Source organism: Homalodisca vitripennis, chromosome 6, assembly GCF_021130785.1.
Source record: "Homalodisca vitripennis isolate AUS2020 chromosome 6, UT_GWSS_2.1, whole genome shotgun sequence".
Lineage (NCBI taxonomy): Eukaryota > Metazoa > Arthropoda > Insecta > Hemiptera > Cicadellidae > Homalodisca > Homalodisca vitripennis.
This window is the reverse complement of record NC_060212.1, coordinates 34,743,199-34,759,700: the sequence shown is the minus strand read 5'-3', so window position 1 is coordinate 34,759,700 and position 16,502 is coordinate 34,743,199. Positions and strand designations below refer to the sequence as shown.

Genomic DNA, 16,502 nt, shown 5'->3' with positions numbered 1-16,502 from the left:
CATGATGGAATTGTAACCTCTCGGGGATTTTAAATATCTCCCAGAAGAAAGTAGGGTCTGGTAGCCATCTCCTGGAAAGTTTTGAAGATAAGGCACCTCCAAACAATATTTTTATGTATTTCTTAGGTTCCACGCAAAACAAGTGCTAATATTTTCAGAGAGGTACCGGAATGCTGTTCCGGTGGGTTTTGCCACAAATCGAACCTCATTGTAAATGTTCCAAAAAAGTATGAGAAGATATTAAGTCGGAAAAGGCAGACGTAAAACTATTAAGAAAATGGGTTTATATAAATTGGGTGCTAGAATGAGGAATCAGTCTCTTAATTGCTGTTTCACCTTTTCTTTACAAAAAAAAATATTAAACAAGAAAGAAATCAGGAATAGTTGGAAGGATGAATTGAATACTTCTCAACATTTCCTCATTAGTGTGACAGTATAAACCGCTTTTGATAGCATCACATTGAACTTGTAATTGTGCACAGTTTTGTATCCATGGAAGGGTTTTACATAAAAGGAAATCTTGAATGTTAAATATTAAATCAGTGTAAACAGACTTTTATAACATGACTAATTTATTATTCTGGCATGTGTGTTCAATTCCAGTAAGACACTTGCAAAATAAATATATAATTTATTCTAAAGATAAATTAACCATTGTGTTAACCATTTATTTTATGGATGATTGTTCATGTGTACTTGCTGTATAAACATTACTACCGTTATGGTACTAGAACCTCCACCTAATTCAGTGTTGAATTTACTAGGAAATAGCTTTGCTATATAATGATAGGTATGACAATTTTAGGCATTTTTATTAATATTTTTAAATCTACATTCACATGGCAATACCATTTAGATAATCTTAAGAACAAACATTAAAAACTAATAAAAACAAGTAAGGAGTTAATTAGTAGACACAAAGTGTAACAATTATTAAATTAAATGCCTTAAAGAAACCAGCAGTAACCAATATTTTAACAATATAACACTAATGTGAATAAAATCAACAATATAACGATGCTACTTCAGAAAAATAGTTCCTGCAATGAAGTGGAAACTTTTGTTAAGTCGAAAAGTCGAGAGTAAGGAGAATTGATAATTCACATCATGCTGAAGGCCTGTAATCTAGATGTCAGAGCAACAATGAGTCCATCAAAGAATAAGTCTATAATGCTGTTGACCTCGTTGCCTGGTTTAAGAATTCTCTGAATGGTACTGAACTGGAGATAATTGCGGCTATGATGTCCCAATGCAGATAAGTGGTGAGATCTAGGGCAAGGGAGGGGAACAAAAAATCTGGTTGCTCCATCAGGGGGGGCAGGTCACTAAAGAGTTGAGAACTTTATAAAGGAACATGATATCATTTGTTGATAGTCTATGCAACATTGTATAAGGATTTAGAGTTCCTTTACACTGAATCTTAATAACTCCTCCCCCCACCAACCACACACATCTGAGAGGGTGTTTTTTATGTTTGTTGTATACAATTTGTGTTGTTCAAGCACAACTATTGTTTTCCAATAATTGAAAAAAAAACTCCAGCATAATAAAATTAGAAAATTATTACATTAATTATCAGTCTTCATAACTTTCAATGGAAGACATGATGTACTTTAAAATACATTTAGTGTGTGACATGAACCGTAGGCATTAAATTCCACTGTGTGTGTCTCAGACATGCGCACAAGTCAACGGTTATGGACGTCAAGTGGAACAACAATGGCAACTGGCTGGTAACGGCGTCTAGGGACCACTTACTCAAGCTGTTCGACGTGCGGAACTTGTCATCCGAGGTGCAGACATTCCGTGGCCACAAGAAGGAGAGCAGCTCCGTCGCCTGGCATCCGTACCACGAGGGGTTGTTCTGCAGCGGGGGTTCGGACGGGGCCATACTCTTCTGGCATGTGGGGTGAGTCAGAGATCCGATCTCAAACATGAGTTGATACATTTTCTACTTAAAAGTAAAGTAATTAACTGGTTGAAGAAAACTTCAAGAGGAAGAAACATTAAAGAATCAACCACATACATTTCTATGGATGGAATATGGATTTTATGGTAACTGATGTCTATGATGAATCTTATATAAGTTTGAATTCTATTATTAAACATTATTTACAATTGATTTTACTCAGAATGAGCCATGAAAGCTACTGATTCATGAATATTCTTGTCTTGAAAGTTCTTCATTAAAACAAAAATGTGTTATTCTTCCAAAAATGTTACCCCGTCTACTCTGTAAAACCAATCTGGATAACCCAGATATCCAGATAAATGTTGTGATTTTAAATTTTGCAATATTTACAAAAAACAATAATATTGTTTATAAATTCTTAAGAGTTTGAAAAATTAAACATTTAAAAACTTTAGTTGTTAACACCTTCAGCATTATAGCAAACAAAATCAGACTTGATAACAACTAAAAGACAAAATATTATTTTACAATATATATATACATAAAAATCCAAATTTGCTTAAATTTAAACATAATAATGATGCTGAAATTGGACAATATCGGTTAAGATAGTACCTTTAATGATAGTTGCATTTTTGTATTCTGTTACAATCACTGTATAAGCTTAATTATTGTTAGTTTTAAGATTTTAATGTGGCTGTAACAATGAGCTGTATTTAAGACTTTCTCAATGATATTGTACATTTATGTGACAAATAAAAATGATGAAATGAAATGAAAATAAATTAAATACCATTATTGAGCTGTGAGTAAAGGAACAATGGTTTGCTTGCTTATGCAGAGCTGACAAGGAGGTGGGAGCGATAGAGCAAGCGCATGACAGCATTGTGTGGACTCTGGCGTGGCACCCGCTCGGTCACATCTTGTGTTCAGGAAGTAACGACCATTCGAGCAAGTTCTGGACACGCAATCGACCTGGCGACCTCATGAGGGACAAGTACAACCTCAACACACTGCCCGCCAACATGTCAGGCCTCGACGAGAATGAAATCGGTTTGTTCCATTTCCCACAGTTACAACGTGAAAGTTATAACTTAAAATTTATGTTCTTGAACACAACAGTTCTTCCTTACAAAATGTTTGTTTGAGTCTACGATCAGTAATAAGGTTTGTAAAAGTAAAAATTACGGGAAATGTAAGTGGAGAAACCAAAATTTTCTCCAATCTGTATTGCACGATTTCTTGTAGTCTTGTAAGTAACTGTAGAGTTCAGAACTTTTTTATTCATATTTTTCTAAACTTCACATGTTTTCTGTTACCATGAAATATGATATGTTTAGAGTTATAGGATTACATCCGTTGTATTTGCAAGATTTACTTTCTGATATATAATGGTATCTCGTTAACCATTTCTTACTGAAACAAAACCAATATATGAAGAAAACCTAAGAGTATTATACAAACTAATTTATTAAAACTGATACAGCTCCTGTTTATTAACAGATTGAGCACAATTATTTCAACCTTTGTTTAAAGTATGTTATTGACAGTGGAAAGTTTAAAGGATAATATGATTTTGGACATTTGGTATCGTTATATGTTACAAAAAAGTATAACACCAAATTTCACAGTGTTATAGTTTCCTATTTTTGGCACCTGAACATGACCTATGTGCAGAGATGTAAAATATGAATCAGGGTAAATAATGAAGAGTGTTATACATTTTTAACTTAACGCATAGCAAATGTCCGAAATCCTATTATCCTTATTATAACCTTTCTATGGTGTTATATACAATTCAACAATAAATGTAGTGTATTATCAATTAAGTAAACTGAAACGTATATTGGTGATTACAATACAGGGGTCATCGAAAAATAATGCCTAGATTTTTAAATAAACTGTCATTAAAAAAACTATTTAAAGGTAATTTAAAGGTTGTAGTCTTAAAATGTGCGGAAAGAAATAATTTTTTTTTTTCATACCTTAGTATGTTTCAATGTGAGCACCGTTCGTTGCCCTGCAGATATCAAGTTCTGTAGTCAACTTCCTGCCACGTGCGTCCAATCATATCTGGCGTAACAGTTAAGATTGCGGAAGAAATTCGCTCCCGAAGATGGTCCCAAATCCCGAATCTTTTCTGCGTAAACTGTATTTTTTATGTACCCCAGAAAACGAAATCCAAAGGGGTAAGATCAGGACTTCTAGGAGGCCATGAAATGGGGGCCTGCTCTACCAATCCAAACCGTTTGGGAAGCGTTGCGTTTAGTGCAGCGCGTACCTCGCGATGGTAGTGAGGTGGAGCCCATCTTGTATAAAAAAATGATTCGCTGTCCAGTCTGTTGTTCGATATCGTCTAATTGGGGGAACCACAAACAGTTCAAGCATTGTCCAGTAAACTAGGCCTGTAATGGTTTTTTCTACAAAAAAGAAAGGTCCAATAACTTTGTCATGAAATAACGCACACTACGCATTGAGTTTGGGAGAATCGCGCACATACTCGTGGATTTCGTTTGGCTGTTGCGATCCCCATACACGGCAATTGTGACGATTTACACATCCATTTATGTGAAACTTTTTGTTGCACTGGTCAACATCGTACTGAGCGGCGGCGCGTCTGTGGCCGGCTGACCTTGACGATTGCGCAGCTTGTCTGCGCATCACAAAGGACAGGGAAACACAATCAGATGAACTAAAAAACAAAAACTTGTGTTCACCAGTTATCGTCCAGTGAAAGAATTACTCATTTAACATGAAAGGTTTTGATGTTATAATTTTATTAAATCTAGGCATTATTTTTCGATGACTCTGTTTTATATGTAAGAAAAATGCTGTCAAAATTTAACTGATATATTTTTTCTCTTTTCTCCTTGAAAGTGTCGTTATCAACATTATACAAGTAGTAGACCTGATTTTTTTGTATCCAAGCTAGCTCTATAGTACTATTTATATGTTAAATCAGAAAATGAAAACTATATTGAAATGATAAACAAGTATTGCTAAAGAAATAAAAAACTTCTGCTTTGTTGTCATTGTTTTAAGTGAAATTCGATATTTTGTTTTACTGTAAGAAAATGTTAGCTAAATATTTTGGTGACAGACTTCATCCAGTTGCAAATAATATTTTGAAAACAAAAATACTGAACGATAAAGCAACGTATTTAAGTTAAGTTTACTATGATTAAGGTTATTTGACAGATAATTTATATTTTACCAAATACTAAAAATATTACAATTTTTGGATGAAATAGAATTTTTTTGTAGTGAATTACATTTTTTATCATTTTTGGTTTTTAAAAATCACTTGCTGTTAAAATGTGTATAAAATGCCATTAAAATGTAATGTACTTGGATAGATGATATTACATAAAATAGCATAAATATTACAAATTGCAAATCTGTTATTTCAATATTTTAAATTTCTAGTTAAGAAAGCTAGAGTTAAATGAATACACCAATATATGGAGCATAATTTTAAATTAATTTAAATATCACTTAAACAATCTTTGTTACTTTGCTTTTAACTTCAGGAGTAAGAAAGAGTTATGTGCTTATAATGTTGTGCTTAACAAGCAAAACTCTCAAATTGAATATTCTTTGATATATGGAACAAAATAAAATAACTGAAGTTGTAACAATTTTAATTGCACTGTTAAAGGTAAATTACAGATCTCAAGTGTGAAACATTAATAATTTCTCATAGTCAGCCATTACAAATGTTGTACGGAAGATTTACAGTAATTTGTAATAAAAATTGCAGATGACCTGAGTGTGATACCTGGCATGGGTCCGGAGGACAAAGTTGAGACCATCAACCCTGCCTCTGACAACTCTGGGGCCATCCCCGGTCTGGACATCGATTCTACTGATGAAAAAGTCAAAGTTGTTCTGAAGAAGGTATTGAGGAACATTTTCACTATATAGTTATGTGTTTAAATGTATTCACTCTAACAGATTAGCCATGGTAACTTTTAACCATTTTAGTGCCATGCCAAAAATTAAGTAATTTCCAAGAATGCTGGGGATTTTCCACCCAGTGTACTACTGTAGGGTGCCAGGCCTGTTTCATTCGTTTTGCAGTGTTTTACTGAAAAAATTTTAAAAATTACAAATATTAATTTATTTTCCCAATTTTTTACCAGAAAGCAGAAAAATAAATTTTCTTCATAAAAGCTATAAAACAAATCATATTCATAGAAGTAATGTATTTTAAAAAATAGAAATATTTTTTTCAGAAAAGAACAGCTAATTAATCTTACAAGATTGCTATAAATATTTTTTCTTGTTATTACTATATTTAGTTCATTCTGATTCTTTATATACTGTACCAACATTTTTATAACAAATTATCATGGTAGATTTTTTTGCAAACGTTCGTATATAAAGACATCTTCATTTTTTCGGTAGTTTTTGCAACGTTTGTATACTCGGACATTGGCATTTCTCTGTAGTTTTTCTAACTTATCTTAGTTTTTTAACTAAAAGGGTTAATATATATGTAATAAAATAATATTTTAAACTAAGTGATTTATGATTTCAGTTTAATCCATCTGTGCCTTTAATTATTAGTAATTTTTACGTAGAATTTTATATCACACTGTGATTGATTTTCAGGTGCCGTATTCTAAACCAATCCCGAAGAACTTTCAAGCCCATTGGAACCACGCTGCTGTTGGTGATGGTATGAGTAACTCAGTTTTAGTGGGGGCTGTAATAGTTCTTAATAAAGTAAAATTCTATTCTCTAATATCGTACCAAGTAAACAAAAATAATATTTCCTTGATATTGTCATTGAAGTGCTTTATGACGTAATAATAATTTTCTACAATGCCATACAAAAATACGGTACAGTAGAGAAATCAGATAACAAGAATCGTATTTGTAAAGGCTTCTGGAAGTGAAGTTGCCGGCGTACGAGTCTGTCTAGCATATTTTTCGTTGCTAATTAATTATACTAATAGTAAAATTTTTACAATCATTAAACATTAGGCACCTCTGAAATAATTAAAAGTAATCTTTCTATGTAGGTTAGGAGTTAATTTCTTTATATTTATTTTTTTCTTGACAGTAAATGATACCGTATTAAAAAACATATGTTAAATTTTTTGCTAATTTGAGATTCTCTTGGATGTCTTTTATGAATGAAATTCGGATTTGACAAGATCCACTTCAGATGAAGTAATAGTCAACGCTCTAAAATAATGAATTTCTTTATTCTTATAAAAAGATAATATATAATTTTTGCGTGTTAAGTTTGTATAGTACTTAGATACAAATTTCGCTTAAGAAGTCTTTCTTAAGTACAGTCCAGTGTCCCTTTTTTTTAAGAATACTTTTCAGCCTTCAACTTCCATGTAGCGATTTCTTTTCTTTCTATAAACCCAAACCCAATCCAGTCATTTACAAACTATTTAACTCGTTTCCCACTGTTGGTTTTTCTGTAATCCCGTATTTCCCACAATATACTTTCCTATTGCTTGATGATCGTGTCCCTATCTCCAAGGATTCCGTCAATTCATCTTTACCTTTGGTAGTAACTTCTCCTTGATCCCTACCCATTACACTTTCTCTGGATTAAGTTTGGAGATTTTCACAGATGATAAGGATGGATTTGACCCTATCGAACTCATCAATCAGTTGATAGTAAATCAACCTGGAGTTATCCCGTTGGCAGAAATCGAGCCAGAAAGTTTGATCATTTACGGGAAACAAATCGATCTGAAACGTAAGTAACTAATTTTTATTATTAGGCTATCCATTTTCGTCCTTCTGATTGTCTAACTGTGCATGGTGCTGTTGTTCTTTTGTGGAGTGTGCTGGTTTGGTTGTCATTCTATTAACTCAGATGATTAAATAACCAAGTAATACTGTAGTTTGTCCTTTGATTGTCTATGGTGCTGTTGTGCTTTTGTGGAGTGTGCTGGTTTGGTTCTCATTCTATTAAGTCAGATGATTAAAATAACCAAGTAATATCGTAGATTTATTAGAAAGCATGAAGTGCACGTGATTGTTACCCGTTAGTGTTCGAACGCTGTTAAAAAGCAGCCAAAAACGTATTTTGAACAAAACGTAAAATTTAACAATCATTTCACTAGTTGCATTTTGCATGATTGGTACTATCAATTAAGTGATTACCGTAAGTAGTTATTACAATATTTATTGCAATTCATGTAAATGACAAAAATGTTGAGATGTTGGTATAGGCTCCTGGGACTTGTAGTAGTTCTTTGAGTACTAACTAGTAGTAGTTTAGTAGGACTGCTGAACTCTTACTTATTGTGGACAAGTGAATTGAAACGTTTAGTTTTGTAAATAACCTGCAATTACTCTCATTCTTGAAAACATCAACCCTTTGGAGACCAATGGTCTAGTCATCAAGCAGAATATTTAAATTTAAATATCTGTAAATTAATACTTTTGAATAAAATATAAATTTATGCTGTTTATAAATCTTTGTACCTAAATACAGTATTGCTTCCATTTCATTTTGGTTCGGTTACTTAACACGCTTAAATGACTTTTGTACTGTGTGCACATCACTTAAGTGTGACAAATTCCAACAGATGGTAATGTAATATATTCTTCGTTCTGATTTGTGTTGTCATCTTGTGTCTCTGTGTCGTTAATCTTGTCTTCATACTGTTGTGTAGTTTTGATGTACAATTAGTTAGCTAAGTTTCGGTAACTTTTAGTCAAGTGAGCTCAATCGGTTTTATCACAGTAAACTTGGTGATGTAAATAATGAAAAATAGTTATTAAAAATATTAAATCACAGTTATACATTAAATACATTAGAAGGATGTAATTCATTTTGGTAAAGTAGGTGGTTTTTAAATTTATTTAATGAAATCAAATCACATTTATTTCCACAAAATACTGAAAAACAGAAGTAAATATTTTGTATTGAAAAAGAAAACAAATGTAGCATTTGGATATCTAATGGTAATAAAATATACAATAATATTCAAGTAATACAATTCAAAATAGTTAAAATTAAATAATTTAATGCTAAATAATGTTAAAAAGTCTTATATCACATAGAAATAAATCCATATATTGAAATAAAGAGAGAAATAAAAATATATATATATATATATACATACATTATATATTATATATATATATAAATATATATACATACATTAAAAATAACTTGGGAAAAAAAGTCTACATGGGCCTTAATGGCCTGTGCGTAGACTCAAGTTGAACTTTTTAGAATTAGAATTTTAACTTGAGCAGCGTGTAGATTAATTGTATACATTTTTTAATTGAAAGAAGGTGTTTGATGTAGAATAACTTACGGATATGGCTTAAGAATTCTGATAATTAGCAATATTGTAGAGAAAGTAGACAGAACAAATAAAAATATTGAGTGAACAAAAATTAATAAAAATAGGATAATTACTTATGAAAACGAATTTTTCTATCTTTAGTTTGGAGAGGAGAGGAGAGGAGACAATCCCGACAATCTGTCTAATTCTTGAGATTGTCCGGGACATGATTGTTTCTTGTCCATCAAAACATCAAATGAGCAAAAACTAATCGTGAAAACTGTGGTATGTTACAGCTACGGACGACCTGACGTTAGCCATCAAGAAGGGCTCAGAAGCGTTTTGCTCGGTTCATCAATTCGGGTGCAGTGGAGGAGCTGAACGATGTCAGACCTTACATGGACCTGAGTGACGACGAGTCCAAACCTGCGTCCTCTACCCCTGTCCCCGACAACGAGAACCAAGACTCCACTTCTGTAAGAATAACATAGAACCTATAGATTTAAGAACATAGCCAGGACAACATTTTGGGGGGTCTAAACAACAGATTTTTTCTGTATTGGACAGAGGCAAGGCTCCATTTTGTTCCTTAAAAAGTTCTTGACCTGTTTCTTTATTGAGAACGATCTTTCAGCAGTACATGTCAGTAATACTGAATTATTTAAATAATAATACTCGTTAATTAAAAAAGTAATTGAAAAAATGAAAATTTGAGGGGGTCCAAGGGCTTTGGACCCCCTTACTGGCTACACCCTTGTATAGAATGATTGTCCTAGACGTCCATGCTCTGCTGAGCAACAAGAATTACCCAATATAAGTAAAAAATGAAAGAACAAAAAATAATATTTGCAACAAAAATGTGTGACGTAAAATATATAAAACAAGTTTACCAAATTGTATGGGTATGTTTTTTAAATATGACATACGCAAAATTCAGAATACCTAAATTAAAGAAAATAGACATAGCAATGTATAATATTGTAATGGTTGTATTAATAAATAATGTTGTATTTTTTTATGTTTGTATGAAAAAGTGCTTACTTAAAACATTGGCCTACTTGCAGAGTAACTGGGAAGCACAATAATTAAAACATATTCTTTACATTGCTATTTAAAATCTCTGGACTCAACACTTGGTCTTCTTTGCTGTTTGACACTCCATGTTTAAAAATATTGAACTATTAAATAAATGTTGTTTATTTCTTTGTATTTATCTTGATGTACACAAAGTTTTATTATGTAAACTGTTTGTTGGAGTTCTTCCAGTTTTAGAAAATACTTGGCCTCATTTTGCTCGTGTTCCTCTGCCTGAGCTTCTAGACTTTTCATTCTGGTGATCAGTTTAGAGTTTTCAGTTTTTAGGGCCTGATTTTTCTTCTAGTAATGCTGCACCTATCTTAGCAGCAAGTGCTAAACTGTCGTCTCTTTCGGATGGATCATTTTCCAGTAGGCGTTGCGTGAGCTCATCCAGTGACTGGTTTGATCATTTTCACCCCCTTGATATTTAATCATTGTTGATATTAAGTATAAATAAGGAAAGACATTTTTAAATGGACATAAACTTGACAAAATAAAATGAATGTTACTCTCTCAGAGAAAACTGTACATGGGCTAGAGAGATGCCATCGATCAATCAGCTCAACACAGGAATGATATAAAGAACCAGGCCCAAAAAAAAAAAAAAAAAAAAAAAAAAAAAAAAACAGAATTTTTATTCTCTGACCTAAAGAATTTTAACATAAAGAACTAGCCAAATCTTAAAAAAACTGCTACAATTTGAACTGCTTGACAATATAACTTAAAACCACACACAATAATGCCAAAATACCCTGTGGTGAATGTGGTTATAGGGGTTAAAGTACTCAGCCATCCTTTGTACAGGCCCCTGTAACTCTTGGTACCATGGTGGCTGTGTTAGTATAAGTGACAGATGCTTAAAAAAACTGACAAAACTGAGAGACTCACTCATTGCTTGCACAGTCTAAAGCCAGATCTCGTAATACTTACAGAGCATGGCCTAAACCTAGAGAAACTGGAAAAACACCAGAATCCATGGCTTCACTCTAATAGGCGGCTTTACCAGACAAGTACATAGAAAAGGGGGAGTTGCGGTTTATGCAAGCCTACAGCTAGATAACAAAATTAAAGTAACATCCATTTCAAGCGCCGCAACAGAACTTGTATGCGAAACTTTTCTACTGAAAATCAAACTGAAACACAGGCATTTTCAACTGCTGGGTGTCTACAGACCTCCAGACAGCAATCTGGAGACATCCATGGACCTGCTGTCTTCTGAACTTGATAAAACCATCTCTGCCAACGACCTGATTCTGGTAATGGGAGACATCAATATAGATAACTTGATTCAAGACAACAAGAAAATCAAATTTGAGGAGATGCTCTATAGCCATGGACTGGCCAGACTTCCCCTTCCTCCAACAAGAATAACCAGCCATAGCCAAACCTCGATAGACTGCATCTGTACAAACACTAGAGAATCTGTAGTGTCCACTGAAGTTCTCAAAACTGGCCTATCAGACCATACTGCCCAGATATGCACAATCACAACAGAAATGGAAAGGTACTTAACAACTCAGTCCAAAAGAAGACACTTCAGTGAAAAAGCAATAGAAGAACTGAGACGTAGCCTACAGGAACAAGACTGGTCACACATCATACAGGCGGAGAGTGTTGAAACTGCTTACAATGCATTTAATGGAATCATTCACTCAACAATAAACGCAACATGCCCTCTGAAGACAGTCAAAGACAAAAGAAACCCCACCAAAAATATATGGGATGCCGAAAGCCAGACTCTAAAAAGGTCCTACTTAGAGGCACTCAACAGAGAACTCACCACTGGACACCCCGATGACAAAAGAGAAACAGCTCAAAGAAAAAAAGCCTATGATACAAAACTAAAAACCCTTTGGAAACAGCAAAAACGCAGATTTTGTAGAAAGGTCAGAAAACAAGTCAAAGGCCATGTGGAGGGTAATAAATAATGAAAAAAAAGAAAAATCAACCAAGAGTCAACTGGAAGAACTGAAAATAGGAGAAGAACTCATACACTCGCCAACAAACATTGCCAATCATCTAAACAACTTCTTCGTTACAATAGCCGACAAAACTCTCTCCCAAAACCTAAATGGAAAACCTCCAACACCCATAACTGGACCAAACAGACAACCTCAGATACCACTACTAACTTTCGCAGGAACAAACGAACAAGAAATTGGAAAAAATTATTGACACTCTAAAATCTAAAACTTCTGCCGGAGAGGACGAGATGTCATCAAAAATAATCAAAAAATGCAAAAAAGAAATTATCACACCACTCACAGATATAATAAACAAAATCACTTACCCAAGGAACATTCCCTAGCCAACTAAAACTAGCAAAAGTCTACCCGAAGTACAAAGGGGGCCCAACAAATGAACCAAGCAGCTATCGGCCCATATCCCTCATTTCAACATTCTCAAAAATTTTAGAGCGGGTAGTACTGAATAGACTCCTAAATCACCTCAAACAGCATCATCTACTAACTCCTAAACAACATGGTTTTGTCAAAAATAGATCAACAACAACAGCAATAGTTCAATTAATAGAAACTATCATCAGTAATATGGAAGAAGGAAATATAACCACAAGCATCCTCCTAGATTTCAGCAAGGCTTTTGACTGTCTTGACCACAAACTAATAATAACAAAACTTCTATCACTTGGAATCAATGGCAAGGAACTGGAATGGTTTAGGAGCTACTTAAGTAACAGAAAACAACTGGTTGAAATCACCTACACATTAAACAACACAATCCAGAAAATTAAGTCCGAACAGCTTCTGGTGAATAGAGGAGTGCCTCAGGGCTCAGTTCTCGGCCCCGTCTTATATATATATTACTAACCAACGACTTCCCAAGTTATCTTGAGAACTACTGTGAAATGGTTATGTACGCTGATGATACAGCCTTGATTGTAGCAAGCAAGAACAAAGACCAGCTAGATGTTGACTCGTACGTCACTTTTAATATGGCGAAACAATATTGCCTCTATAATGACTTGGTTCTAAATGCCTCCAAAACACAACAGATAATCAACACGCCCAGGCAAAACTACCATGAAGGCCTTCCAGAAGTAAACACAATAGACTCAGGAAAATATCTCGGCATAATCATAGACCAAAATCTATCCTGGGAACCCCATGTGAATAAACTCTGCAATAAACTAAGTAGTAGCCTCTATGTAGTAAGAAGAATAACACAAATTACCAACCCTCAAGTAGCCATGACAGCGTACTACTCGCTATTTGAGTCTCACATGAGATATGGTCTGATAGCCTGGGGAGGGACAACAGCCACAAACCTCCACAGAGTGCTTGTCATCCAGAAAAGAGCAGTCAGAACTTTGAAAGGCCTTGAACCACTGGACACATGCCGAGCAGCCTTCAAGGAACTGGGAATCCTGACCCTCATAGGACTCTACATTCAGGAAACAATCCTATACGCAATCAAGACAGGCCAAACAAGAACAGGAGACAGACACCCCTATCACACCAGACACGGAAGAAACTTCCTACTTGACCAGCACCACCTGAGCCTGACTGAGAAAAAACCATCCTACAGAGGAGCTTTATTCTTCAACACACTGCCCGACAGCTTAAGAAGGCTTCCAGAAAAGGAACTCATCCCCCCACTAAAAACCTGGTTTCTGCAACGTCCATTCTACACTATACAAGAATTTCTGCAGTGGAGGACTGGAACCCATAGCTAACAAAACATACACTCCTACATAATTGTAACATAACCACGTGACCTTTACTCTGTTCTCTAGGAATATGAATAATAAAAAATTTCTGATTTCTGATTTCTGATTATTCAGCTATATAATAATATTTTCAGTATCTTCATTTAAGGTAATTAAGTTTGATTTAATTTAGGTTACCTTGCAATGTTAATATTTAACAGTAAAATATGTCTCTACAATTACATGAAAATTAAAATCTAACAGTTCAGTTTTTTTTATCACGTAATTACTCATGGAACCTCTTGATATTGACAAAAATTACAAATATAATTCTTCTTGTGTAAGAAGAGTAAATGGTTCACAGAAAAAGAGGCTTCAGACAGCTGATCCTGCAAGGATGTTATATTTTTAGTGGACTATGTATTTGCTTAATTAATGAGCAATTAGTTTGATGGTGTTTTCTGCTGCAGGTGGACCATGAAGATTCTTGGCAGAACAGCAACAGAAGTGAAGACACTCAGCAGTCCCAGTCACAGCAGCCTCTGTTAGGTGCGTACAAATGTTCAGTGATCTCCAAGTACGTTCACATTGTAAGACAATACGTTCAGACCAAACTAACTACCAATAATTGAACGTTCTGCAGTAACTGAAGCCGATTTAGTAGGTTCCGAACTATCAGTATTATTATACAAAATCCATTAATTTATTTATTCAAATTGATATTCTTTTTAAATGTTGACAAAACATCCGTTACACCACTTGGCCTTTCTTTTTTTTATGTGAGATATTTGTGCAGGTGTTTTTTGGCCAACAGTGTCAGTCTGTATCGACAGCTCTATCATCAAAATAGATTTTAGGTGTTCTTCGGAAAGGTTGGCTCTGTAATTGGATTTCACAAAAATAATTTTTTGAGAAATTAGTTCACTGACATTCTGATCGAAAAAACTAACTTTTGAAATGATCACCGAGACACACAAAGAAAAATGTAAAAACGTAGATTTTAACAATTTGCTGGTTGACTACAAATAAACTATTGATCAGGGCAATTAATTAACGAGCCTTACAGTACGAAACACATTTTATACCCGAACTTTAAAATGGAAGATGTGTATTCTTGTAGCATGCCTTGTAGTACTCTTTTAACTCCTTATTTGCAGCAAGTTCAAACAGCTCAAGTTGAAGTGCTAAAAATGTGTAGTCAATATTAACTTTTGGGATTTTAGTTGTAACTGGGGGGGGGGGGGTGGGGGGGGGGGGGGGTGGGGGGGGGGGGGGGTGGGGGGGGGGGGGGGTGGGGGGGGGGGGGGGTGGGGGGGGGGGGGGGTGGGGGAAGAAGCAGCAAGTACGCTCTGCGATAGGACAGATCACAAACCCCTGGTATATAATCAATCATATTATATGATTATACGCCCAACTCGTATAGTAATGTCAATAATTAGTCATTACATTTTATACGTACAATAGCAATCACCTGCGATTTTGCACGCAATTTTCTCTTGAAACACAGGGACACTATTTACATAACAGGATTTCGGACATGTATCGTAGTTATATGTTACAAAAGGAATAACACAACGTTCGAGGATTGGAAGTTACCCTCTTCGTCATGGGGAGAGAGTTATTAATACATACAAATATAAAGAAAAAAAGAGAAAAGAAGCGAAAAGGGGGTTATAAACATACCCGAAGTGTTTTGGAATACAGTCCAGACGTTGTTACTGCACAGAATGCAAGTCTCGAGGACAAGTCACGAGTACGAGAATCACAATCACAACGGCTCAGACGAAAGACGAACAGGAAAATCAATTTCGGCTCCTTCTTCAGCACTGCATCGTGTCATCTGAAACAATGGGTCAGGCAATGGTCAGGATATGTAAGTAGTAAAGACAAATCGCTCCCAGCCCTGTGTTTTGGTCCTAGATCTTACTGTCATGACGTGTGTCCGAATTTTGTTGGTTGAGGTTTGTTTAGTTGGTAACATCTTTTAGGTTTTGTAGTTTTTTTTAATATTGGGGTAATATTGGCCTCTTAGTCTCTTTGACCATCTACTCTACATAACTAGAGCTAACGCACTCCTGGGATTCATATTTAGATCTGCCAAGAACTGTAAATCTCCACAATCATTGGTTTTACTCTACAAAGACCATGGTTAAGCCAATCCTGGATTATGGTTCTATTATCTGGTCTCCCTATCAGCTCAGTCACTAAAAGAAGGCAGATGGTAAAGATTGGAAAATCACATAGTGAATCTTCAGAACTGCTTTGTGGACGGCTCAAGGTGGTGTACTTGGTCCAATTATTTTTTTAATATACATAAAAGACCTATTAAAACTACCTTTACATTCATCAATCTCTGCATATGCCGATGATACCACCTTGGTGTGCTTTGCTTTCAACAAAGAGACACTAAAAATGTGGATTAGAGAGGATCTGGGTGCGGTGTCAGACTGACTAATTCAAAATAAACTTTTAATCAATATTTCAAAATTAAAATGTCTCGTTTTTTATATCAATCCAATGATACAGATTATTTTAAGAAATTATTTTTAAACTTATAGTTTGTCATTCACATTGC

General features: G+C 34.6%; 1 protein-coding gene across 1 annotated transcript in view; it reads left to right on the top strand.

Moving 5' to 3' along the window:
- Window positions 1-14,478, top strand: part of LOC124364266 (pre-mRNA 3' end processing protein WDR33) — a 70,361-nt gene extending 55,883 nt beyond the window's left edge. The window contains exons 7-13 of the mRNA XM_046819612.1: window positions 1,676-1,909; window positions 2,754-2,965; window positions 5,673-5,809; window positions 6,527-6,593; window positions 7,509-7,637; window positions 9,480-9,659; window positions 14,398-14,478. Coding sequence (XP_046675568.1) covers window positions 1,676-1,909; window positions 2,754-2,965; window positions 5,673-5,809; window positions 6,527-6,593; window positions 7,509-7,637; window positions 9,480-9,595 — 895 coding nt within the window. The 3' untranslated portion in view covers window positions 9,596-9,659; window positions 14,398-14,478. The remainder of the gene's footprint in view (window positions 1-1,675; window positions 1,910-2,753; window positions 2,966-5,672; window positions 5,810-6,526; window positions 6,594-7,508; window positions 7,638-9,479; window positions 9,660-14,397) is intronic.
- The last annotated feature ends 2,024 nt before the right edge of the window (window positions 14,479-16,502 follow it).